Source organism: Metopolophium dirhodum, chromosome 9, assembly GCF_019925205.1.
Source record: "Metopolophium dirhodum isolate CAU chromosome 9, ASM1992520v1, whole genome shotgun sequence".
Taxonomy (NCBI): domain Eukaryota; kingdom Metazoa; phylum Arthropoda; class Insecta; order Hemiptera; family Aphididae; genus Metopolophium; species Metopolophium dirhodum.
The window spans coordinates 20,956,459-20,984,456 of NC_083568.1; the positions used below are offsets into that span (position 1 = coordinate 20,956,459).

The window sequence follows — 27,998 nt, forward strand, 5'->3', positions numbered from 1 at the left end:
TTACATGTAATTTTTTTCATGATTTTAATATGTGAATATATCAAAAAAAAAAAAAGAAAACAAATAAATCATAATTTATTATTATTATAATTTTTGTTCATATTATGTACACAAAATAATAAAATAATTTCCATAGAAAAATTACTGAATTATTTAACTATACTTTAGTTTGTATGAAATATATATATATATAATAAAAATAATATAATATATAGTATTTAACGTAATAATTTATAATAATTTCAATAAATAAGTATTAAGTAGGAAGTAAAATATTAAAATTGTTACAATGGTTTAATTAAGTATTTATTTGTTGGAGGGAAAAACTTAACTTAACCTAAAAGCTGAGTGTCTTATAGCTTAGAGATCGTATATTGGCTATAATAATTCATTATTTATTATTAGGGAATTGGGGGCTCTTGGATAGGAATTGGGTTATCCAAACATATTGCTGACAAAGTTATTGAAACCAGATGTAATACTTGAGAATATCCCAGGGTCTTGAGTCGGTTGTTTAGGTGCCAATGCTATACCTTGTGGATGATGATGATGATAGAAATGAGGAACTGGCTGTCTGTAAGGTGTGTTATCCTGCCTCTGAAAGTACATTTATAATGAAATCATTAAACAAATGCTTATAGTAATAATAAATAAAAATGTATTTATATAATTTAAATTGTACATTCAATATATTATGTATTAATATAAAAATGTTATATTAGTGATCAGAAATGTTTGTACACATTACCATTGATGAAAAATATCTGTAATTATGATCAATGGTATTACTTACGAAACATCTTTGAAGCCAAGAAGAGAAACTTCAAATTCAAAATCTGTTAGAATTAGGGAATTTTATTCTTGCATCTGTAGTAGTAGTAGAAGATAAAGCAGAAATTGTATTTTCCCTTAACACCTGTAACCACTTGAGTTTGTACATGTGTGCAAAGAATAATAGTTATAGAAAATACATTTGAAATATTCACCAGTTATTATCAAAAGTAGGAAGTTGTTAATTCAGAAATCAATCTATATGTGTGTTATAAAAAGCAAGTTAGCATAGAGTTAACCAATAAATGTTAGCCACTGATAAGTACTAAGCAATATTATATGTAAATATTAAATAAAAATTATATTTTATTTAAGTATAAAATATTTTAACAACTTATTCACTATTTTTAGATTTACAAATGTTGATGTACCTATCTACATAATATTAATAATATGATGCATTTGATGCAGTATTTGTTATGATGACATTTAAGTACAATTAGCAAACTACATACAAAATATATTAATATTTGTTAAATATGTCATTTTTAACCATGATACATAAAATATATTTTTTAAACAACACAAAACAATTATATTATTATTATGACTGATAATATTATACTTTCAGATAAAAATGTATTGATCATATTTTGTACCACTTAATATTGTTTTAATAGGTACTTAAGACACTTCAAAAGCAAAGTTCTTTGTTTTTCTAGTTTAATACATGTTCAAAAATGTAATTTTTCAGTTTAAAATGTTAAGTATCTTATATTTTCCAATTCTTAGTCATAACTTATGTATTATTTTTTTTATATATATTCTTAGCCTTAAATTTAACTTTCTATTACTTAGCTAACTACTAACCTTTATTCTCTAACTGCCTTTATAGTTAAGCACTTATAAATTAATAAAAACAATTTAAATTACACTAATAAGTAATAACAACATTGATATTATTTTTGGATATGCATAGACTTAAACACATTCATAACTTTTAGAAAATTAGCAACCTAACCAACATAGTAAATAATACTATCTACTCAATAAAAAAGAAAGTTTTGATAGTTATTCATCTATAGTGATTAGATTCTAGTCAATGAGACATAAATACTAAAATACTAGGTATACTCAAGTAATAACTAAAAAAAAAAAAATGTATTTAAAGAGGATAGATCAATGTAATGATATTGTTATGACTTTACTATGTATATTATATATTTATATTAACAAAATCAGTAAGTAGTTAGTAGGTACTTAGTGATGTGTATTTTTAGCGTCAGTGATTCATTAACGTAAGACACCGATGATTGTTTAAAAAACTATTAACTTTTTTGAGAATATTTTTTTGTAATGATTGATGTGTCTTTCGTCAATAGAAACGCACTACCATAATAATAAATGATAATGCACAATAGTTTTAGGTACTTAGTTGTGCAAAGGAACTAAGAAGTGTCCATGGAGTGCCGGTCGCGAGAAAACTGAAATAAAAAGTACAAATTTTCCAAAAATCTGTCTTAATGAATCTCTTTCGAATTTTTCGAAGCATTCGGATTCGGTATCTACGTAGACTATATTCTAACGTAGATACGTTTGCATCCCTCGGGACGATGTGAACGGATATACGCCACGAAATATTATAATAATTATAATAAACTCAACCAAACCCATTATAGTATGGCTACACACCGTTGGCGGCCTCAAATCAAGAGACAGCAATCCAGTGGAGGGCTCAGCTTTTTTTAATGGAGGGGGGGGGGGGGTGGCTGTGATGTGAATTTTTGAATATTGTCAGACCACGTTGTATAGCGGTTGCCAGTAAATATACATTAATTGCTTTATCAATTATTTCATATGACAAAAATTAGCCAAAAGGGGGATATGATGACACCTCTGTGTTATGTTTAATAATATTAAGATGAATTTACCTATTGGCTATATATAATATAATTAAAGCTAACAACACAAAATCGCAACTGCCGAACGTACCTATACATTTTGGCGGCATGTTATATGCGTTAGTAAGGCGGGTACAACAGGTGCGAGCACTACGTCCTCTCTGCAGTGTACAATAAATTTAACAATATATTATATTATGTTTCAATCGCGAAAAGCGGTTATTTGCGGTGCCCGGAGAAAAGCACGACCGCCACCACGGCAGCGGTTCTCGCGTGCCAGCTGCGCGACGTCGAACGCGCGTCGCTGCAGTAAGCCCGCAGCCCGTCCCTCCAGTTCCTGCTGGAATTCAGGGATGCGCCCCGGACGGAGATTGTCTCGTCCCGAGTGCCGGTCATCCACGGCGGTTGCCAGGGTTTTAGACGCGGCTTTTTCACCGGTGGACTACCTACCTTGGACGTGTGCAGCGTCACGTTCAGCAGCGTGGGGTGTTGTTCCACGACCATGAAGTCCATTTCCTTGGGTATGTATCCGTCTCCGTAGATCTGAAATCACGCAACACCATTGAGATGTATTATGTACATATATATATATTTATGTATTGTGATTTGTGATGGGAATGAGGGCGCGTTGGGGAGGTTTATGCGGGAGGGTATAGTTAGTCATCTCGGCGTCTCGATCGCCCTTTTGTATTTTATACGAAACCAACTTAAACCTCTGCCATTCGTCGTCTACTCGTCACGGAACGTCAGAGCCCCACCCCCTAAACTATTCGTATATCTATGCACCTATGGATTTAAGTATTGGTTGTGCACCATTGGAGTATATTATATATACTCGAATTGATATAATGAGTGTCTTACGTAAAATCAATTTCCAAAATGCACACCTACCTATTTGTATACGTACATTGTACAATTCTAAATACTGATTGAAAATCAATTACGTTTTGTAACTTGTAGATTTTGTCATTTTGATTAGAACATTAATGTTAATAATGAATATGTTCATACTTAAGCATATTTCTAAATAAATGCATAATAAAATAAGTATCTGACATTTTTAATTGAATTCTATGCAGACATTTTTTTTTACAACAATGTTACAATGATTTTTATAGTCCTATCGAATAAAAATTTAAAATCATTGTGATACTCAAAATGAATGTATTTGTTACTGATTTTATAGAACGGAAAAGTACTAGGTTGAAAATGTGGGTATAATACCTGCCTATTATTAAAGGTGTCAATTGCAGTATAAAAAATATAATAATATTTAATTAGGTTCTACTGACCTCGAGCTTGTAAACGCCGGGTAACAATATCCTCCAGAATTCACCGTACTTGGTCGTTTGGAATCCTACGTCACGACTCTTGATCTTGAGCGACGCCTTTTCGATCGGGTTACCGTGTTCGTCCATCACGAACCCGTGGACTCCCCGGTGAGCTTCGGCCAAAAATTTGACGAGTGACTAAAAACAAAAAAAATGTTGGAAATAAATAAATGTGCACTGGACACGGCGGCAAAAACTATAATAATATACATATATAACATTATTATAACACAATATTGAATATAATATTATATGGTCGTACCAATCGGTTTTCTTCCCAAAGTTTGGGGAGCTCGGAAGTGGACGGGTATTTGCAACAAGATAATTCCAATGTCACTTCCATGCAACCGTACCAAACGTAATTGAAATCTTGCATACCACCTACGGGATTATAAAGCATAATATTAATATATTATAATATAAATATGTTTGAAGTATGTAGCTAAATGCGTATGTAACGATGTAACTAAAATATACACAAGTAAGTAGATACTAATAAATTATTTATATCTTATTAATTATTATACAGTGGAGGGGTTTAATTTCGTTCCCTGCAACATTTAAATTATATTACGTACCTACCAAAAAGTTGCAACAGTACAAAGATTTTTAAGGGGCCCTGTATAGGCAGTTCCAACATCAATTAAAATCAAGGCATAGCTATTTAATGATTCAATATACGGCCAAATCCGCTTAATTGGGACACATCGGGCGGTGACCTATTTGTCCCCATTATCCAGACTGTCCCGATTAACCGAAGAATTTTACATACAATACATTCATTCGGGACTATCATTAATGTCCCCATTAAGCAGGTGTCCCCTTTAAGTGGTGTCCCGAATAAGCGGATTCTACTGTATTTCCAAAGTATTTATCTATTTAATAGAGATCCAGTGTCGATAATGTTTTCGATTATTTGCAATTATAAAATAAACTTAAAAGAACATTGAGAACTAGTTTAGTAGTACCTATGTAAACGTAAACTTTTTCAATTTGTCAATACATTTTCAATTTTTTTAAATCGTTTCAATTAAAAGTTTGTACCGTCTATGGTTTTAAAAAATCCTTATTGCCATTTAGTACAAGCTCATCTTTAGACAGTTTTAGTAAAAAGTCAACTCTGCAATTACGATTATTTCACTATTGAGGGAAATGCTTTTTAAAATTTAAATACTCGTACAGTCGTACCTACAGTTTTAGGATTTCAAAAGAATTTTACACGGAGGTAGGCGATATAATAAAGTGGGTTTCTAGGATACAATAATTATTAATTGTCGTGAGTAAAAATAAATAATGTTTAGAACGAAAACGATTTTAAACTAGGTGATATCTATAATAGTATAATAATATTTTTGTAAATCACTTCAGCCATGTCCGTTATAAGTTATAATGATACATTGATACCACAGAAATATAAATGCTGTATGCCTGTATAGTAGAAGTGTATCTTAAATCGTGCTTGACACACATAATTCCTAGCTATAATAATAATAATAAATAATGATAGGTAATAATATTACGAAAGTCCTATATATAATATGTCTTAGTAGTTAGTATAAATATATAATATATATTATTATTATGTATACAGTAATAGGCACAGTAACACAGTAACAACTATAGCAAGTGACAACTACACTATTATTGACGTTATCTATGTACCTATAACTATTTTTTTAGTAGAAATTTAAAACGGAAACTGCGTCTTTTCTGCGACCGAGGGGATACCTGTACTTAAATAAGTATGTCTAGTATTACTGCTGAGTGCAGACTGCTGCATGAGTGGTAATTGTAGATAGGTACCACCATGGCTAAATATATTTATCCATGGTTACCACGATTTAAGAAATCTATCATCGTAAATCTTGGTGTAGATACTTATAGTAATAATATTATACATGTAATATGATACCTATATATTATATACTTTAGCATACGATCGAACGCATAATAATATTATTGATTAAACATGACCACAGTCCACAGTATGTTATATTGCACGAATAATAAATATGTAGGTAGGTATAGGTATTAAATATTTAAATAATTATCGGAAGTACTGCTGCACCGCCGTGCACCTAACCTACACAAGGACACAAGGTCATTGTTCTTAATGTAATCATTCATTTTATCGAAACGAGTATCAATGTTTTTGAAAATATTTTTTTATACATTTTTTTAAGTCATCATAAAACTGTTTATTTATTTTTTAACTATTTTTTTTTCTTTGCGATTTAAAGGAGTTTTACTTTTTTAAACTATAACGTACATTTTTAATTTCATATTCTGCTAAGCAATACGAAAACGTAAGTACTTCTAAGTACATCTACATGCCGTATTTCAGGAAAAAAGTAAAATCAGGATTTAATTTTTTCTCACACATGTCGTTACGTGCGATGACCGTTTCAAACTATGCAAAAGAAATATTTTTAAAAACATCCGTACTCACTTTTTGAGATACCGAGAATGTTTTTGCCGTGCAACAGTTAAAATAACCATCCTGCACCTGTGTAATATGTGATTAGGCAGGTACCTACCTAAATTATATTTAATAACACCGCCGTGCGTAGGACGTATATATTATTATATATGACGTATACATATCTTCTAAGGTACGTGTAACGCTATCGGTTCAGACATAATATTATTTTCTCTATCGCCGTGAAAACATTAAAAACATAACATTTGGGACTGCCTATACGATCGTTTGACCGGTTTTTACCTGTGAGCGGATACCACGCGGCTCCGTTGGTGATGCCGTTATTGAACGTCGGCGTTCCCGCTTTGCATGCCACTCCTTGGTTCATCGTCGGGTGGTTTCTGGAGTAGGTCAGAGCCAAATGTTTGAACACGTCGTCGTCGGGCGTCAGCGACGGCGTAGAGGTGTAGCTCTGGAACACTGTACAAGACATATTATTAATATTATAACACAGAAATTATGACGGTAATATTATATACAGCCGCATAGGTATGTGCTGCTGCATCGGGACGTCCGATTAATGACGGTGAATGATGATGTCGGGTATAATGATATATTGTTACGATAGCATCCCGTCTGCAGTTGTCGCGTTTGATAATAATAATTATTAACTATTTATATTACGCGTATAGGCACGTATATTATGTATCATAATAATTATTGTGATTATACGGTGTTTAAAGCGCAGTAGCGTCTATATAGGTAGGTACCTCGTAACGTTATATTATGTATATCTAACGAAGACTGTACCTATTGGCAATTATAATTGATACTGATCGTTTTTAAGCTCTACGGAAAAAAGTAGTAACACAACATATTTTCACTGTCACGGTCACTATGTGAAGGGGAACATCACGATAAATACAGACGGCGTCGTCCCGAGTCAATGCGTACCAAACCCCAAAGCATCGTCAGTTTTTTCCCGTTTATTTAGTGTTCACTTTATACACATAGTATACCTATATATGTTAATATACTGAGAATGTATATTGTAAAGTTCATTTTTTCTATACATAATTATATATATTTACTTACCAGAACACAGTGGTGATGAAATACAGAATCCTTCGTAATTAGAATTTTGTTAGACATGCAAAATATACGTATCGTTTAAATCTGATTTTTTATAAAATTATATATGATTAGTTTTCAAAATATAACACGCGTAGATCGATTACTAACCTATGTTAGTAAACATATATTATAATATAGACATATCTGGTAAATCAAAAGGACGAGGTGATCGAATTGAAAATTAAAAATGTAACTGTAAATAAATTGTACACCTAATAAAATAAAATTTGAAATTTAAAAAATGACTGTTTTAGCGAAGGAACTGAATATGCAATTTTTATTTTTGCCTTACAAAAAATTTAATAAAATTATATAATTTGTTTATATTCTATTTAAGAAATAAATTGTATCAACATTAACATTATTTTAATATTTAAATTAGATGAAAATTATACAATTTTTTTATGAAATACCTGATGTATAAACAAAAGTTTCTATGCTTAAATAATTTGTATACGTACCAATAGTAAAAAAAATGTTATTTCATAATAAGCAGGTTAAATAAAAAGTTGTATTCTACTATTACAAGAGACCTATACACTTAGATGACCCATTGATATTAGTACCTATTTCGAATTTTTATTATTTTGTTATGGTAAGTATAATATTATCATCGTTTATTGTTTAATGCAGTTGACTCGAGGTCACTAAATTATAAGTATATTAATATTATATAGTCGACTCACTTGAATTGGGAGTGTTATCGAACGGATAGCTTGCCACTAGGGCGCCCCCGTGAAGTCCACCAGATAGCACGAACTGTATCTTAGACGTCCATTCCTTGACGGCATCAGTTTCCGGTTGCCCTCTCTTGTTGTTTTGTTTGAAGTAGTCCGGGAAGTTTCGGTTCAAGTCGAAGCCGCGCGCGTTGTACCGGCCCTGGCCACCGTCGCATTGACCCTCGCGTGCCACCTCGAAACCGTCCGGATTCATCGACGGCAACACGTGGATGCGCGTGTTGTCCAAAAGCCATCGGATGTATGGGTCAACCGAATAACTGTTCACCAAATACTATTGGGCACAAACCGAATTTTTACTTTAAATTTTTAAATAACACAATTTATTATTGTTGCATAATATATTAACCTCCCATGCAAATTAATTATTTATGATTTTTGTTTTTGGTACAGGGCTGGGACGGTAGTATCATTTAAGTGATTTTTAACTCAAGACTAATGAATATACATAACAGACCCCAGGTATAGCCGTATAGGGAATTTTTGGGGAATTTGAAATTCCTTACTCACCGAGATCGCTATATTTGTGTTTTGGCTAAACTTATTATTTAAAAATAATAGGAAATATTGGATGGACATTTTGATCTCGTGCTATACCCGAATCCAATTACTGTAATCACACTGCAGATATATGTCCAATCCCCGTGTACATAATTCCTAAAATGTCAGCTGGAATATTATTATTTCTTGAGCCCTATAATATAGGTGCAGTAAGATACATAATTTATCTGTTCAACGCACACAAAAACCAACTATATCAGCTCTCATCCCCACAATATTCTATTTATATTGGGTCGAAGTACATGGGAGTATGACTGTATGAGACAACCACTCTCCAGCGTCTTCATCCCTGCAGAGTGCAGATGAGTGCAGTGCTTACGTATTGTTCTTACTTACAATGCGACGGGGGAAAAAACGTGAAAATATTCACCGAAACCCGGAATCACTCGATACGACGATACCAATATATATATGTACAAATGTACAAGTAATGTATGCCTCGAGATACTGTTGGAAACATAATACGACGGTCTGTCTGAAAACGTTTTGTAAAATGTACCGTAATCACGAAATATTCGTTGTACGCTTTTTATACGGTCGTCAAATCGATAATTATACATCATTTTATGGATTATTTTACCCACGTTTTATTCTAACAGGAAATTAATTCTTTAAATTGAATTTCTAATAGTTATACACTTATACGGAATTCAGTTTGAACATTGTATCACTGTACGTGACGACTCGCATATTTGAAATCCAGTACCTAAACAAGGTTTTCGAATAGATTGTTTTTATATTAAATATTTATGTTATTGCATAATGCTTATAATTCCTTTATGAAAAATTTCTCATGAAAATAAAAATAAAAGGCAGTAGAGCGTTTCAAGTGTAAACTAGAATAATATGCCCTATGGGCTATCACGGTGTTAAAGCGGTTATTATAACACAAAAATTCCTAAAATCGTAATAATAATTATAATATTTAAATTTTTTTCAAAAACTAGTTTAAGGGTCATCTTCATGAATATATATTAATACACTGTTATACATATTTAATGTTATTATATAACTGTATGCATATACAATATAGGTATAGCAGTGTTAGCAAATGCACTGAAATCGACGTCTGTAACAGTTGTCAACTATACAGAAGAATAATGCATTATATAAACATAGGTATTGTTGTATAGTTATTATTTTGTATATTATATTTCCAGTGGTGTAGCCAGGAGTGGTTTAGATGTTAAACCCCCCCCCCCCCCCTGACATTCCCCCCTAATAAGTGTATTATTTATATACAAAAACTGTAAAAAACTTGTTTTCATTAATACTTAACCCCCCAACCCCCCATTTCATAATCCTGGCTACGCTACTGTATATTTCCTCTGAGCATATGTTTTTGAATATTTTTGAGTATCAGTGATACTTATAGTATATGATAAATTATTGCTTATAAATGCACTACAATTAGCTATTTACTCGTACGATATTGAGGGGTAGAGAGGGAGAGGTTATCTAGAAAAGTCCAAGGTATAGGTACGTAAAAAATATATGTATAATACATACATATATCCTGTTCCCAGATAAACTTAAATACTTCAACACTGTCGTCTGTCAATCGGCTATATGCTCATACCTATTTCTATAATGGCTGATGGCCGATGGGTATACCAGACCCATACCTATAGGCCATATACTAGGCCGTAGCTATATCATAGTAACTATATAGGTATAGGTATATGTTACCTGAATGAGATGCAACATGAGCTCCCTGCCTACTGCTTCGTTTCCGTGCATATTTGCCACGTATTTGACATCTGGTTTGCCAATCATGTGTTCGTATGGACTGGAAGACACCACCATGACCCACAAATCGCGACCTACAAATTTTTTAATTTTTTTTTTAATATATATTGTAAATTTAAGGCAATAAACATGCATATTATAATGTATAATTTAAAATCTTATAATAATATCATACGACGATTATTTTAGCGTTCTTACATATACATTATAGTATTACTCGAATGAGTGCCACATTTAAGTGTTTTATAAGCATTACTAATTATACATAGACAAAGTACATTATAATATATAGATATTATCATCACTATATTTACCATTCACTAATCACTGGTATACGGTGACAATTTTTTATTTTGGTAGTTTAAAAGTTATAACTTTTAATATTATATTTATACATTATACAATACACACATCATTTTAAAATCAGAATAATAACTGGAAAATTCGAGCATTATAAGCAAACTATACCAAAAAGTACTGCTATTAAAATGATTCTCTCACGTTTCAGGATTATTTCGTCTATTTTTTAGTGTAACACATCTTTTTATCTATTAAAATACTGAAATACCTATGTGGCTATGTATGATATAATATAACAATGGAATAAATTCCATGTGAAGACGATTATTATCAATCTACTTCTATTGTTTCTGTGTATAATGTCCTTATTATAAAGAAACAAATAACATAATAATATACTAGGCTTATATTATTATAGTTACCTATATTACAACCTTAATAGGTCTTGTTATGTTATAAACGTGTAACTTATAGTGTACGAGATCGAGCATGATTGAAGTTTCAACAAAATAACTTAATAACAGCTTAGGTATATATGTTTAAAATTTAAATTATATTACGTGAGTAAAAAAACAATAACGAGATATAGTTATTAGACTTTTGTGAAATTTATAATTTGTGTAGGTACACGCGGACAGTGCTCGAAATGGAAAAATGTTCAAACCAGGTCTACAATAAAATAAAATATAATCTGTATATGTGGAACAATAAGAGACGGTAAGGACAATAGTCAATAAGACTCCCTTGGTGAGACTAAAATAATAGCGCCACCTCTAATTCGAAACACAATTTGTGCAATGTGCTTACAACACACTGTATACAGTTGTCATATTTTACAATAACAATACAATTATACAAACTTAATAGTTTATATCATAAATTATATTGAAATCAATCATAAAACGTATACCCAGTGGATCGACTAACGTAATTACCCAAATCGGAAGCGAGTTGAAACATAATAGGCCAATTTTATAAAAGGCAAAAGGACATGGACATACATACATAGGTAATCATACATAAATCCAGGAAAACAGACCAATAATATTTGTCAGTTGTCATCGAACATTTGGAGTAATTACGTCGTATAATATATGTATTGTTGTATTAATATTATATTATGTATAAAATTATAAAGTATTAAAGTATAATAACATTAAAAATATATAAGTTAAACGATGTTATCACGAGGACGTACCTTGAACGGATTTTCCGATGGAGTAGAGGGCTGTGAGGTTGGGGAACCGAGACGAAGTGGTCCTCAAGAACTTGGTCATCTTGTCGTAATCGTGATACTTGAACTCGAGCTGATAGTTTTGGTCTTGGACCAGGTCCTGGGAACTGTAGTGCGGGCCGTACGCCGAGTCGACGGCGTAACCACCGGTGGCCGATGACGGGTTACCGGGGTGATGGTAGTTGTTGCCGACAGCCCGATTGCCCACGTTCTTGCCCTCGATCACGTCAGCGGGCACGGGAGACCCGCCACGCGTATACTGCGGTATCCTGTGGTTGTTTATCGAACCCGAGCTGATCGACTCCTGGGCCTCCTCATCCAACATCGGCTGATCCTGCTGCATCAGTGCGCCTCCGTCGCCGTACTGTTCGCCGTACACGGTTGAAGCCGAGCCGACCGTGTCCGACTGCTTGCCGTGTTGCAAGTGCTTTTCATACTGTTGCGCAGGGTCTTGAGAATATGTGTCCGGCCGAATTTTGCTCTTGATAACCTCGCCGCCACCGCCGCTGGTCAGCTCCTCCGAATCGTAGTACTGGTGTTGTTGCTGTTGCTGTTGGATGGACGAAAGCCGTTTTTCGGATTGGCAATGGACGGGCAGTGCGAAAAACGCGACCGTGGTTGTGATCGCAATGAGCGTCCGAACCGACAACAGAAGATGCGAGCGACGACCGTCAGCTCTCGCCCGGCACGTCGTCGCGGTGGAAGGCTCCATCGTTCGTGTTTAGTCTGTAAACACACAACAATAAGCCCAATTAATATAATAACAACTATGTAAATATTTAATTTTAATGTAAAATTAATAGATATTATTAGCTTTAATCATATTATGTCACATAGAAGAGCCCGGAATCCGGTTTAAGTCCAGAGTCTACATATAGCTCCACGTGATCTAAAACTATTAATGGACCATTCATTGCATCTGCTCTTTGTTGTGCAGCTTACTGCCGTCATTATATTAAGTTATGACTTATAAACACGAAAACAAACGAATTTACATTTACTCAAATTGGATTAAGGTCTCTAGACTGTTATTATCCAGATTATTAAACTGTACTAAATAACAAATTATATAAATAAATAAAAAAAAGGCTCTAAAATAATCTTTAAATGTAACTAAAATATATTAATAAAAATGATTAGTGTTATAATTATGCATCCAATATACTGTTATAATAGTTCTAATTTCTTATAATTATTACCATTTTAATTTGTTTCTATATCTTATCTTATTTTATCATTTAGGTATACCTATTAAGTAATGACATATTATGATACCTATTTTATATTTATAATAATTAACATTTTTACTATATTAATATATTTTTTTCTTCAATTGTAAAACGTTCAAAAAAGTGTATGTTAAGTACTCTTGGGCCTTGCCTCTTGTTATTCAAAAAAAGGTTCTACCTAACTAGATACACTACCAAATAGCAATAGAATTGTTATTATTTAATGTAATAATATTTGATAACGATTACAATCATATCTATGAACGATGATAAGTCCAGGAAAATCAAAAATTAAAAATGTAATTCATAATCATTTTCCGAACACTGCAGCATGATGGTTCAATAGAATGTACAAAAAAATACGTATAAAAGGGTGCAGCTGAGCTGTGGACTGAAATATATTGGCGTGCTCGATTAATATTTAATATAAAATATAAATATTATATAGGAAATACAATGAGATAAACTTCCTCGTGAAAAATTGTTCGCCTGTGTTAAATATTTAAATACACATATTTTATTGCGGCGTTACTGATAAAATTTACCTAAAACCTATTAAGCGGTTTGTGAATTGTGATGTGTAAAATTAATATATAATAATATAATCCATCAGTTTTTAATCGGTCTCTATCGATTCCTGCACGAGTCTACGATAGAGCACCTCGATCCAAGAACCGTATAATACTTATATACATTATACACACACGTGAGCGGTACTTCTATATAGGTATAGGTACGGCTATGTATCCATTATGTTACACACTATATAGGTAATCTGGTAATCATTACATTTATATTTATAAAAGTTATCATTATGTGCATTCCGCGGTGATTTGTTTAACGACGGTTTCGTAACAGTAAAACGTGTTCGTTAAAAAATTACTAGTAGGTAGGTATAATCGTAATGTATACGTTATACGTATAATATGCAAAGTAGTTTTCCCGCGGACGGGGGTGCAGGGAGAAAACGGGTTTATAACTGCTATTATTATACATCATACATGCGACTATATTATAATATAGTATTATGATACGACGAGAAACCGAACGCCGAACGGTTATTTCAAAAATGTACTCGGGCGGATATTTGGATAAGTATATGATTGTACCGAATGACTCCTGCAACGACAAGATCGCCCAACAGACATGACATTATAATAATATATTCGAGAAAAAAAACAGAATATTCAAATACTATACATCTAACGCTGCATAATAATACATTTATAACTCGTTGACATGGAAAAATCCCAAAAACGGCACGTTTTCTCTTTTTATCGGATGTGTATATTGGCACCTAAAACCTATATTATAAACACGTTCTCCAATCGATTTACCTACATCATAAACAAATAAATTGTGTGTGCGACACGACTGCGTGGATTTTTCACTGCACGCGTAGGTTAAAGGAAAATTGTTTGAGGTGGGTTCCGTGCTTCATAAATACATTCGTGATAAAAAGGGTTAAACGGGTGTATTTGTATGGCAATACTATAATATAGATAGATATTTAAAATATAGGTATGAAATCGTTTTCGTATTCATGTAAAATTTCATACACATCCTGTATTCCTGTGATAAGTGCGCCTTATTCATGCAAGTGAAAATATTATATACGATATAATATCTATTTAAATGTAGCAAGCAACATAGGAGATCCCATGCATAACTGCGTAACATCAAAATATAATATCAATATAATATAGCATCGAATGTTATGCTTAATGACCGCGAATAATATCACAATATCGAATATAATGTATTAATGATCGCGTATAAACAATACAATAATTTTAATATAATATATTAAAACTATATAAGCATGTGGGTTTTTTTCATTTCGGGTTCAAGTGCTTGGCATGAGTTTTTGAATGGCCCTGTCAGGAAAAATGGGACCCATCGTTTTCAATAAACGGGATGCCGCGTTCACGACCATTAGAATTAGATACTATATATACGACGTACCTATGCATTATTATTATTATTATTCAAAACAAAAACACGGTTCGGCGGTCTCTAATTTTTTCCCGAAAGTATTTCATTGTTTGTGTCACTTTCCGGATCTCATCGGCATAATAATTATTCGCGCTCTATTTACACTGAGCCGGAGCGTCCGTGTCACGTATACATACACTGTCATAATATATATAGACACGCGTGTGCACGGATAATACGTATATAATATAATATTATTATTTATTATAAAGGTACATCGACTTTGTCATCACGTCCACTTTAAACATGCGTGATAGTTTTATATATATATAAATCATATTATACTTATTATTAATTATTATGTACATATGATATATCACATAGGTATGTCGCGTATTACCTATACACAATATACACGCATATAATAATGTGCCAGACGCCAGATTTCAAAAATCTTGAGAAACACTTGTTGTTTCACGAGCAACTTTCCACACGCCTGGCAAAAAAACAAAACTTGTAGAAACACTAGAGAATGAGGTACACAACTTACTGTGCAAACTGGACAAATGCACCAGGAAAAGAATACAAACTAGAAGTATGGATTTTCGAAATTCCCTCAGACGAGTCGATGAAGTCGCCGCGGCCGGCTCGCGGTCCGAACGTCCTATTTAAATATATTATGCGCAGCTGTAGCTGGTATAGGTGAAAACTGGAACACGTTCTTATGTATTGCGCAAAGTCGCGAAAGAGACAATCGATGAATCTATACATTAATATGAATAGCTACATACTATAGGTATATCTATATATACCATGCATGGTAAACGACTGGAGATGTTAATGTATTCTTAAAAAAAAACGCCCCAGCCCACCAGAAGGAAAAACTGCAAAAGTGCATCCATATAGTGTATACTGCTATTATGGATATTATAGAATATTATAAACTGTATTGTACCTATACTACACGTCTACGTATGAGTATCAGAGCATATTATAATACAATGTACGGACGTATTATCATACGAGTATCATAGAAGTGTAACATGCAAAAACATTATTCATTATTTTGGTGTTAAAATAAATACTACTTCGCTGTATAAAGTAGGTACAATAGAGTATAGACAATAGCATAATATATAATTTCGGCATAACGCGTAAATGTTATTAAAATTAAAACAATTTGCATTAGATAACATATAGTGTTATTAAATACTATAATATTACGTTATTATTATTTGTGTATATACGCGTGTCGGCAATTTTACTTTCAAACGGTTAGCATCCACCGACCACCGAACACAAAACACGGACTTTTTATTCGTTTTGACATTTTTACCGTCATATCCTGCACGTATTATATATACATATGTTTTATGTATTTTATAGATAAGCGTTAGAACGTGATCGACATATATTGTGGCGTTGTCGATCTATAAAACATAATATTATAATATTATATAGGTACTCAAGTATTTCTGAGGCTAGGTATGTGCAAAAAGTTTTTATTCGTATCACGACGGAGCTTAATAATAAAATATTCTTGTCGGTTTTATACGGTAAATACTGCGTCGTTCCGGGATATTGGGGGATGGGTATATAACGGCCATTGGGTACATTAAGTATATATGATGTGGTCAGGTATAATAATATGTTGTTTGTACATTGTACGCTGTAACTAATAACTATATAATACATACTACCTATACGGTTACGGTAATATACAGACGAATGACTTCAGGCACCAAACGTGCCAATCTGTCTGTAAAATAACGTGTGCATTACAGATATCCGGTTTAGGGATCTGAAGATAATAATGAAAAACAGCGAAATATTAACAATTGTTATAGTAATAATTATTTATAATTTAGTTGTGTAGGCTTACATTTTTGCGTGTAATTATAATACAGATTATAACATTACGCGTTGTTCACAAATCATCATAATATTTCATTGTACGCACTCAAAAGCATAATATGCGTTGCAAAAATCGGTAAAATACAATAATTGTATTGCCGGATGCAACTTTTCGAAATCATACGATTACAATACAATTTATTATACAGCGCACCGGAATCGCGGCGTCGTGTTATTACCGGCCGTTGCGCCGTTGAGTGCCATCAATATTTGCACGTAAACAACAGAGATCGTGTACCATAATACTATAGTTTGAATCGTACATAATATTATTTTAATCCTCGCAATAACCGTGATTTGCACAGTATTAACATTGTGTTTTGCGTGTATCTAGATTCATATCAGTATACCAATTAACTTAATAATTTTCAGGTAAATATACCAGACAATATGGCTATATATCTATACTACAGGCTAAGGCTATGTATTATTATTCACCTAATGACCAATGGGTATAATAATGAGTACCTATAATTATATAGTGGCGCAGAATTAGCAGAGCTCGGTGTTCAATAATTCAAAATACAGTCAGTAAAATGATGTTGGAGCACAATTAGTTGTCTCTCTCTCTCTAGCCCGTCCGCTGCAACATATAGTAAATTGGCGTTCGCAGAACCAATAATATTGTGTTGTTAGTTTTTACCTTTTGATATTAGAGTGAATCGTGAATTAAAAGTATGCAAAATATTAGAAAATTGTAAAAATAAAAAACCAACGAACAAACAAAGATACTTAACTTTAATTTTAATCATACGTCAATAATTCATTGTAATATTAAATCCAACATAGCAATATTGATTCTACTGAACACAAAATATAGATAAAGCAAATAGTGAGCTGACATCATCTTATGAATATAAGATCATTTGAAATTTGAATTTAATTGTAGATACATAAGTGAGTTATTACACCTATTTGGTAAGTAGGCTTGAACCAACTTTATACTTGTATTATTATTAAAACATATTATATTGTTTTAGGTGCTTACAAATTTCCATAGTATTATTCGTTTTTTTTTAAGAATTAAACAGTTACGTTTAAGTCGAAGTAAAATTTACTGTCGTTTATGGTTTTATTGAGTTATACTAATTATAGGTGCTACATTTTATTCGGGTTTGGGTTTACTATCTAATTATTTCGGTTAATATACGGTTCACACTTTAGGTTAAGTTGATATGGCTATATTATGTGATACGGCTACGTTCTATTATAATTATTATAAGCCCTGGACTATGTACATTGTACACACTACGCTTCGGAGAAACACGTGCTCGTAGACAAACCCGATATAATAATATAATATTATGATCAATAATTATTATTACTGCAATCATTTTTCGACGGTCTCCCTTATAACTGCAGTTTAATATACATACGTAAGGTTCCTAAATAGTTAGTTCATAAGCAGAAAGCACCGTGTGATTTTAAGAGAAGTATTTAAAAATAAAATGTAATATAATATTATATTATTAGGTACATGTATATTGTCGTATATATACTTTCCCCGGAACAAAAGACATTAAAAACGAATTTTCTCTTTTTACTCGAGGTAAATGATAATTATTCGATGATGGTAATATTGATATACAATCAACATTTTTTTACAATGCCGTTATATAAATGCATTTTAATATACTGCATATATGTACTGATACCTACATAATATGTAATTTAATAGCTACGCCGCAATAAACTTCATTATTATATATTATAAACGACAATAATAAGTAAAAACATTATAATATATTCCCTTATGTTTAATGTATATTATATGTTTAATGTACATACGTGCAGCGAATATAGCCATGTGTATGATGTTTATAAGTTAGGACGCGAAATGTTTTAACTTTTAATAATCTATTTGATTAGGTACTTTTATCGATTTTTTTTTATACGTGTATTTATTTTAAATATTATTATATTATTATTACGCAAAATAATACGGAAACTTAATAGGTACTATAATAAACAGACACCGTTTTATAGTAACTACTGGCTATAGATAATATGAATTAATAATATGAATTTAAAAAAATTATATCAATGCGGAAAAACAGCACAATAGCACATCAAATTTAGTATTTCATAGTATTGCAAATATTAATAGGGAAACACGGGGCAAAACCGACTGAAAGAATTAATATTTTCATAATAATTCAGGATCTTAAAATAAACTTGATTTATTTGCACAGTTGTATTAAGTAACTTCTTGTTTACAATATTGAATTACAATACAGTGAATATCATTCATATTTATTTTTTAACAAGCCATTACTATTTTTAACATTTTATCGGTTTGTAATGGGGCAATACCGATGCATGGTACAACAGGTATTAAAATAATGATTTTATTAAAATAATATTAACCTTTTTTTCAAAGGAACTTACTTAACCAAATACAAACAACCATGGTATTTAAGTATCGTAACTATAGTAGTAGAGGTTTCATAAATTACCTATCTAATATAAGACATTTATAACTTAATTAATATTAAATAAAACTAAAATAAAAAACAAATTTTAACAACACCAGTTGTTCTTAATAAAATAAAATAATTGATTATTAGTGGTGTACATAATCCTAACGTATAATAAATAGATAGCAATTATAAAAACTGATAATCAATCGGTTTTGCCAATATAGTATAATTTTTATGAAATTGTTGATAACTTACACAATATTATTAGATAAAAATAAGTTAGTGATTGCAAAACAGTCTTTATAAGTTGTAGATTCATACTAAACAAGTATAATAATTGTAGTATAGTTCTATCCACGGCATTAGAAGATATCTTCTAAGACCGTGGTTGGTGGTTCTATCATTGTTAAATCTTAAATTCATAATATGTAATAATAGTAATAATAATTAACTTTAAAATGTTCGTAATCGAATAACAATTCAAACCAAAACGTTGCAGTTAATGTTAACAGTGATAACAACATGTTTCATGATAAGGAATGAAATAAATTTAATACTGATAATTTTAATCCATAGAATGATGCCAAATAAGCAATATCGGTTTTGCCCCCGTATCGGTTTTACCCCGTGTTCCCCTACTAAAAATACTAGAAAGACATATTTTTCAAAAAAATAGAAATATATGCTGATGCACTAATTCGGAATATAAGTATAAATGTATAACAAGGTAAATAATATTATTATTATAGTGTACCTATAAACCGGATACGGGTAAATGATAAATATTATGATGCACTTGAAAGCGACGAACATGCGTAGTGTGCCTTCACGGTCAATTAACTTCACCTCATATTACGTGTAATGCTTTTCGGAAAATGCAAATCAAACGAAAATCGGCGCGAGTAGGTATATAAGGTAGTACCTACACAATGGATTTCCGGATAAATGGACCAGCCGAATTTTCTTTGGCCTACTGATATAATACAATACCGTATAAAATAACGAGAGTGTAGATAATGGTCGTGTGTATTATATATCAGTAGGTAGATACATAAAAAAAAAAATCAAATATGATATTATATTATTCAGTTATTAAAATATAGAAGCCACACGTTTGATGGAACCGAATAAAAAGTGTAATCCTTTTTATTGGTAAATCCTATATAAATAATATGCGATAAAAAACGGTAGGTAATGTATTTAAAATTATTATTTTTAATTGACAGTGCGCGCACTAGTGTAGGTATACACTCTTTATAATACGATATTTCAGGATTAGCCCCAAGCCCATGACACGAGCATAATACATCATCTGTCTGGTCCATGCAAGATTTCAACCGTTCAAACCTATAAAACTATAACTGTTTTATGTTTACTGTATGTATGTATATATTAATATATTACTTATGTATACTGCACTGGCACTTCCGTAGCGAATCATACGTTATACACACTTACACGACGGTGACACAACATTCTTTTTATTCACGTTTTGCACCTAAACACGAGACATGCGAAGAAATACCGAATAGCCGAAAAAGGTTGTCGATGGCGACTTTAATAATGCCTATATACGTGTAGGTATTAAACAAAACAATTTACAGCAATATAATAGTAGAACGGTGTTTATTAAAATGCATTTATTCATACACGTATAGTTTAGGACGTTATAGATTATGTTCTCGCCCGCATACGTTTATGCAGTGGATATAATTTATCAAAGACGGTACCCGCAATAATGGCGCAAACCTGATAGAGACTATACCTAGGTATTTTCTAAACTATATGCATACTGAAATATAATATTATAATAATACTACAGATTATAACGTATAATATATATTCGGTACAATTTTGTGACGTTTAAACGCATACCTATAATAGTTGTATCGTATGCGAATCTGGTTAATAATGTCACAATATAATATAAGGTGTATAATCATAAAAATATTATTAGAAATTCGTGTTATAAAGTGGAGAGAATTTTATTTTAGAGTCGTATGTATGATAAACATCGACATATTTTCGAATATAATATTATAGTATGATACACCTGTTCCATATATAGATGTGCTTATGTATACGCATTACTATGACAATACGAGACTATATAGATGCGGCCTAAATAAAACTACACGACAATGCAGCAGCGGCGATTCGTCTTCATATAATAACATATAATATGTGGGTCATCGGGGCAACAGTTCGTGGCGCAAGGGGGCATTGTCTGCACCGAGATCGTGCTGTATACCACAACGGAACAGCCGAAGAGAAAGAGACACACTATAGGGTGATGACGCGGTGTCGCGGAATATAATATATATACCTACGACCTAACGACCTACCCACGGTTCATCGCGGAGGAGGCGCTTCTCCGGGCTCAAGGTTGTCGTAAATCGGAGACAGACACCGGACGCGCCTAAGGAAATACCGATGACGACGCGAAGACTACGCGGAAGGCACACAGAGAAACGACGGCGCTTAACCCGGTTATCGGTTTGCTGACCATCGCTTATTATATAGGGCCATAGGGGGTTTGGGAATATTAATTCAGCGTATTTGTTCAAAGAAATAACTATTCTCCAGTCTCCTCATTCTTAATTCCTCTTTTTTTTTTTTTTAATTATCTATGACTAAATTATTCTTTTTTGGTTTGTTAACTTGAAATCGTTAAATATTATTTTATTAATTTTTATCGGTTTTTCTTTTAATTTTAAGATAATTTATATATACCCAACTTAAAAAAAATTATATATTTTTCACTTTTTTTAATGTTTGTAGAGTAACGCGTTACACAAGTTTATAACAAAAACCATACTAGTTATATTTTCATATTGAAAATACATGACATCATAAATATTAAAAATAAATAAATAATTGAATTTTTTTAATACTTTAATACATTATACGAAAAATAAAAATATTAAATACATGCTTTACAAACACGCCGATTGCAGGTAAAACAAAATCATAAATACTAAAAGTAAATAATATGTTTATACTATTTATAGGTAATAGCTTCTTGAGAACCATTTTTTTTTACCAACTAATTAATTTTTATCGACGCCCCTTACATATTATTCTCACACGATTTCCCTCAAAATACGACCTTCGTATAATTTCGTAAATAATTCAAATTTATAAAGAAATATTAATAATAAAATGTGCATTGATATCACTAATTATTATTATTTTTTAAATTATTCTTCATTTATTTTGAATTTTTTATTACAATTAAAAACAGTTTTATGTAAAGAAATTATACTTTTAAAATATATTCTGCAGAATTAATATTTTAATAACGGTGTTAAGGGAAGAACTAATACAATTTACTCAATTCAAAATAAAGGGATTTATTTTTTTGGACTTCAGTATAAAGTTAATTAATGTACCAAGGCAAAATATGTTTAGAAAATAAAATTAAAAGAGTAAGTTCAAGAAAATATAAAACATTTTAAATTTTAGTGTTATAATAGTGTTAAATTGTTTATAATACCTTTAAATTTGTCTTTGGTTAGCCGTTTCTTGATTTTGCATAGGCGCCTCTACCCGATACTCGTTTATAATGTTGTTTTTTCAAGCTACAAAAATCTGACATAAAACGACGACTCATTCGAGTCTGAATCGAGACTGACTCAAAAAACTCGGTTTTGTCGTATCTGAACTGGTTCCCACCACCGCGTTATCATTCCCGTTAATAGTAACGTGCGTGCGCCTGTCCACTTTCTTCTTCAATTAACCATTATGCCATTATAAATAAATTATAATATACTTTATGAAAGATTGAAAGAGCCTATTGACTACGGTGATAACTAATTTAATACAAAATACTTCATAATTATGTCACGCAAATTTTGAATTGGTAATAATTAGTAAAATTCTTTCTCTTTACTATATAATATATCATGATCCCTTGAACAATTTCCCTTATAATTACGTCACGTTATTCAAATGTCTTCCGTATTCCGTAGGCATATGCATACGTCATACTTTATTATAATATGTTTATAAATTATAAACTATTTTAAAATATGGATATATATATATATATATATGTATAATAACTTCATTGTTTACTATATATTGTACACTACTAGTATTAGATATAGTTAACATAATTGCCCGTTGGTATAATATAATATATTATAAATACCTAGGCCTAAGTTTAATCTTTTCTTTTTCTTTTTCACCTTTCATTATATAATTTATCAATTTGATTTAATTTACAAATTATAATGCATGGTTAAACATAGATACACTACTATACATATAGTATCTATATATAATAATATATACTATATAGCTTCAGCTTTTTTTAAGATTCTAGAAGTCTATTTTAAATTTATTGTAGAAATTATACAGTAATAGCTAATAAGTTAATATATTATATGTATTTATTTATCACACCCAATCATAGTCAACAAATTACGTTAAAATATAATAATGTCTAAATGCATTTTTAGTCTTAAATCTTAGGTGCAGTGTTGTTAACAATTTACGGAAATACAATTAATAAATATAGGTAGGTTTAAAAGGTATATACAATATATATTAGCTATATACATTATAATATATAACGATACTAATCATGAGTAACGTTAACCTGGTAATTATAAGTTTAATAAATTATTATCGTTATTATTACGTAGTCCGTAGTCATCACGAAGATAGTACCTATCTTTAATCGTCGTAGACGCATACACATATTGTATCGATGTATATTTAAATAAAATACTACGAATAAAAATTTTGTAGGTGGACCAATTCGCGTTATTGGCGATATGTTAGGTGTTAACCAATCAAGGTTAACACGACATAATAGTTGTACTTATATTAACTATGCAGGTGCGTGTTATTAGATTACGTTTTCACGCAGCATCAGAAATGTCGAAAAATGAATTTATCTTATAGACACAATAATCAACTATACAACTCAACAATGTACCGACCAACATATTATAGTCTGTTAACAACGCGCGCGCGCAATGTGTTTAAATTTATCGGGTCAACGATATTTTATCGTGGCGCGAAGCCTGGCGGAGGTTGATTTTACCGTTACGCGCTGCAACGCATACTGCAATGAACTGTTCGAAATGGAGTTCACAGTGTATCCTTGTGAATCGTATACCACTCAGTACCTCTATTGACATTATTAAAACAGCCTTACGAAAATATTGTGTTTGATCTATAACAGCACATCGTCACAAATATTATTATAATACATAAATGGTTGTATATGTGATATGATTTACATTATATATATATATATTTATATATATAAGTAGTAAGTACCTACCCGTAAACCGCAATAAGGCTGATCGATCAGATCGGTATGTGGTAAAACGATTTTTTTAATTCAAAACTCTCCAAATAATTTTCAGTTAGTTCTCGAGAAAAATGTTTAATATGGCCAAGTTACTATATTGTATTATAACATTTTTTTCTTTAGTGATTTTTTAAGCTCTATATGTATATAAACATCCAAAGTTTAGATAGTCGCGACTAGTCGGCGAGTAGAGGTCCCTACTAGAGTAGTCACGATTTAGAGGAGTATACGCGCTGCTATATTACATTTCTAATTTGATACTTATACATTGACAATTTCAGGACAAAAAATGATGTTTCAAAATAATATATTAATAATAATTATGTTGTGGTCTAAAAATAACTAAGACACTATTATGTGTAATAAGAAGTATCATCACTTTTCATAATCACAATAATTTACTAAAATTTACTAGAAAATAAGTAAGTAGTGAGTAATAATAATAAGTAATAAGTGTCTTACTTTAAAAAATAACACATTTTTTTGTATTACATAATATCATATTAAATCATTGGGTCATTACAAAAATACTAAATCTACTTAATTCAAAAGTCGTATTTGATTTGATTTATTGCTATCTTATTTATTGTAAATTTTTTTTCCGACAACGTGAACCGCGATGTCATAAATATTTCCTAATATTATTATTGTCAAGTTTAAATTCAATAATTTTTTTTAAAATTTTTTCAGGTTATGTTACAGTTACGTTTAGTTGGTAGGTACAACAAAAAATGTTGCGCTCGTCTTTCTTTATTCTAAATTCACTACATTTAAAAATTTGAAATTACTAATTATAATGCACTTTTTACCATGATGGGTTTCAAAAACTTAAGTAATATTCACATTCATGATTTTTACTGTTCAGTTAGGAAAAACGAATCAAACGGATATACTGAGTTCGAGTGATTAAATGAATAAATAAATCTGTAGTCATATATATTATATTATTGATAAAGGTGTAATAAAGATACATTGTCCAAAATTGTACATGTATTATGTTTGCCCAAACATTTTTCGATTAGACTGATTTATTAGGTAAAATTATAAAATACCTTTTATTCTAAGTGTTCAAACATTGTGTCTATTTGTACCCAAACGCGCGTTGGCTTTTAGGTCCATGTGCGATGTGCCTAAACGTCCATCACTCAAAATAATAGGGCCAATGGGGGGGGGGGGGGGCATTGGATACTGAATAATAGAGTTGGTAAATTAATATAAGTAAAGCCATACAGGAAAAAGTATATTTAATATAAGCCAGAGGTAAAAAACAGTGGAAAAAGTTTAAATGTTTGTTCCAATTTGTTCAAACTTTTAATCACAGACTTCCAACAGCTAACACTTTACCTGCTCCAACAATAGCATATTAATTATCAATGTAGTAACATACTTACATACACATAGGTTATGCCACCTAGTCTTGGCTATTCAAGTACCTACTCTATAATTATAGACTTAAGAGTTAATCCAATACATCCCTCAGCTGGGCATGGCAGAAACCTACGGGTGCCTAAAAATATGCATAAAAACTATTTGTATAATAACGAATGTTTAGAAACTATGAAGTACCTACCTACATCTTGATTCTTGATAATACTTTCGGACTTCGGTACTTACAACATTATACATGACATTTTAAGCATTTTTAAGATTTTAATTATATAACATGTCATACCTAATCCTATAGTCTATAAAATACGATCAAATTGTTATAAATTAATTTATACGAGGTGTTTAAAAAAAATCTATATCATTAATTTAGTATTTCTTTATGCTTAAGGCAACTATGATGAGAACATAAAATGGCCTATTTTAATAATAAATCAGCTAAATATAATTTTCATTATTCATTATTCTGATGTACATTATAATTTACAATATAGTTTACAGTCTACACCTTCTAATATAAAAATATAATAACAGAAAATTACTAGAAAAAAAAAAATTTAGAATCTAAAATGTTGAAGGGGTGGTTTTGCTAACTACAACTCTAACAGAAAATAATTAAGTTTTTATCTTTAAATTTAATTTGTAATTTCTTTAACTTAAACTAAACATATTATATAATAATTATTTTATTTTGTTTTAATACCTGTAAAAAACGTACCAATATCAACCATTATTTGTATTACATGTATACATGTAAATCTATATAATTATTATTTATCAACAATATACAGGCATACAGCCACACAGATATATTATAAATAGTGTACAATTTATACATAACATAATAAATTTCGAGCAATATATGATTAAAGATTAATAACGGATGTAAAGAGATATTGTGTTAGTAAAATAGTAGTTACCTCTAGGTACCTTTTACACGAACATGTTCATTGAAAAATACAACTTCTTTTATTTATTTACATTTCATATTTCATTAAATTCAATATTATTATTGAATATTAATCAGTATTTATGAATATAGGAGGAGATATTTTTTAACACATTATTATTATAGATCGCATACCATAGCATACATTATTATTATTATTAGAAAAATGTCAAAATGTCGAAAAGTGAAAAAAAAATATCAGTTCAACATAATTTATTATAATGTATACAATAAAATTACAATTATTGTCAACAACTTTAGGCTGCAGTATACCTGTATACCAAAGTATCAAAAAGTGATTTTAGCATTGATTATCAATATCATTATGAAACCTAAATAATTTAGGTATTACAATTTATTATTGTATGAGAAAAATAATAAAATAAAACATATTATACAACAATTTATGTTATTCTATAGGTAGTAGCACTAGTAGATACCTACTTATTACAGTTGAATTGTTACTAACAATAACCAACATTAATAACTATAATATTATAGGTAGATTATATTATAAGCCTAATTACTTACTATAATTACCATAGATACTAACTAACAAGTAGTAAATTAATAATGAGGAAAAAATGTTTATTATATTTACCAGCTGATATGAAAATGATCACTACTCATATTGATAACGCCGGAAATACCTACTGCAAACAGCGTAACACGCGTCCTGCTCCTGCTTTACTCGCATCCGCA

The 27,998-nt window shown here is 30.9% G+C and overlaps 1 protein-coding gene across 4 annotated transcripts; it reads right to left on the reverse strand.

Annotated features, from left to right (window-relative positions):
- Positions 1–64: 64 nt before the first annotated feature.
- Positions 65–27,997, reverse strand: LOC132952158 (carboxypeptidase M-like). Of its 4 annotated transcripts, XM_061024344.1 has the most exons (11): positions 23,132–23,288; positions 12,102–12,863; positions 10,544–10,677; positions 8,243–8,567; positions 7,518–7,547; positions 6,726–6,902; positions 4,266–4,384; positions 3,965–4,141; positions 3,123–3,215; positions 794–916; positions 457–597 (listed from the first exon to the last, which is right to left on the reverse strand). In XM_061024344.1, exons 2-10 carry the CDS (start codon positions 12,847–12,849, stop codon positions 830–832), a joined length of 1,890 nt encoding a protein of 629 aa, XP_060880327.1. In that variant the 5' UTR covers positions 12,850–12,863; positions 23,132–23,288; the 3' UTR covers positions 457–597; positions 794–829. The 4 variants fall into 4 exon arrangements, with proteins under 4 accessions (XP_060880325.1, XP_060880324.1, XP_060880326.1 ...); XM_061024342.1 differs by lacking the exons at positions 794–916; positions 23,132–23,288 and adding an exon at positions 27,898–27,997 and having other exon boundaries at positions 65–597; XM_061024341.1 differs by lacking the exon at positions 794–916 and having other exon boundaries at positions 65–597.
- Position 27,998: the final 1 nt, after the last annotated feature.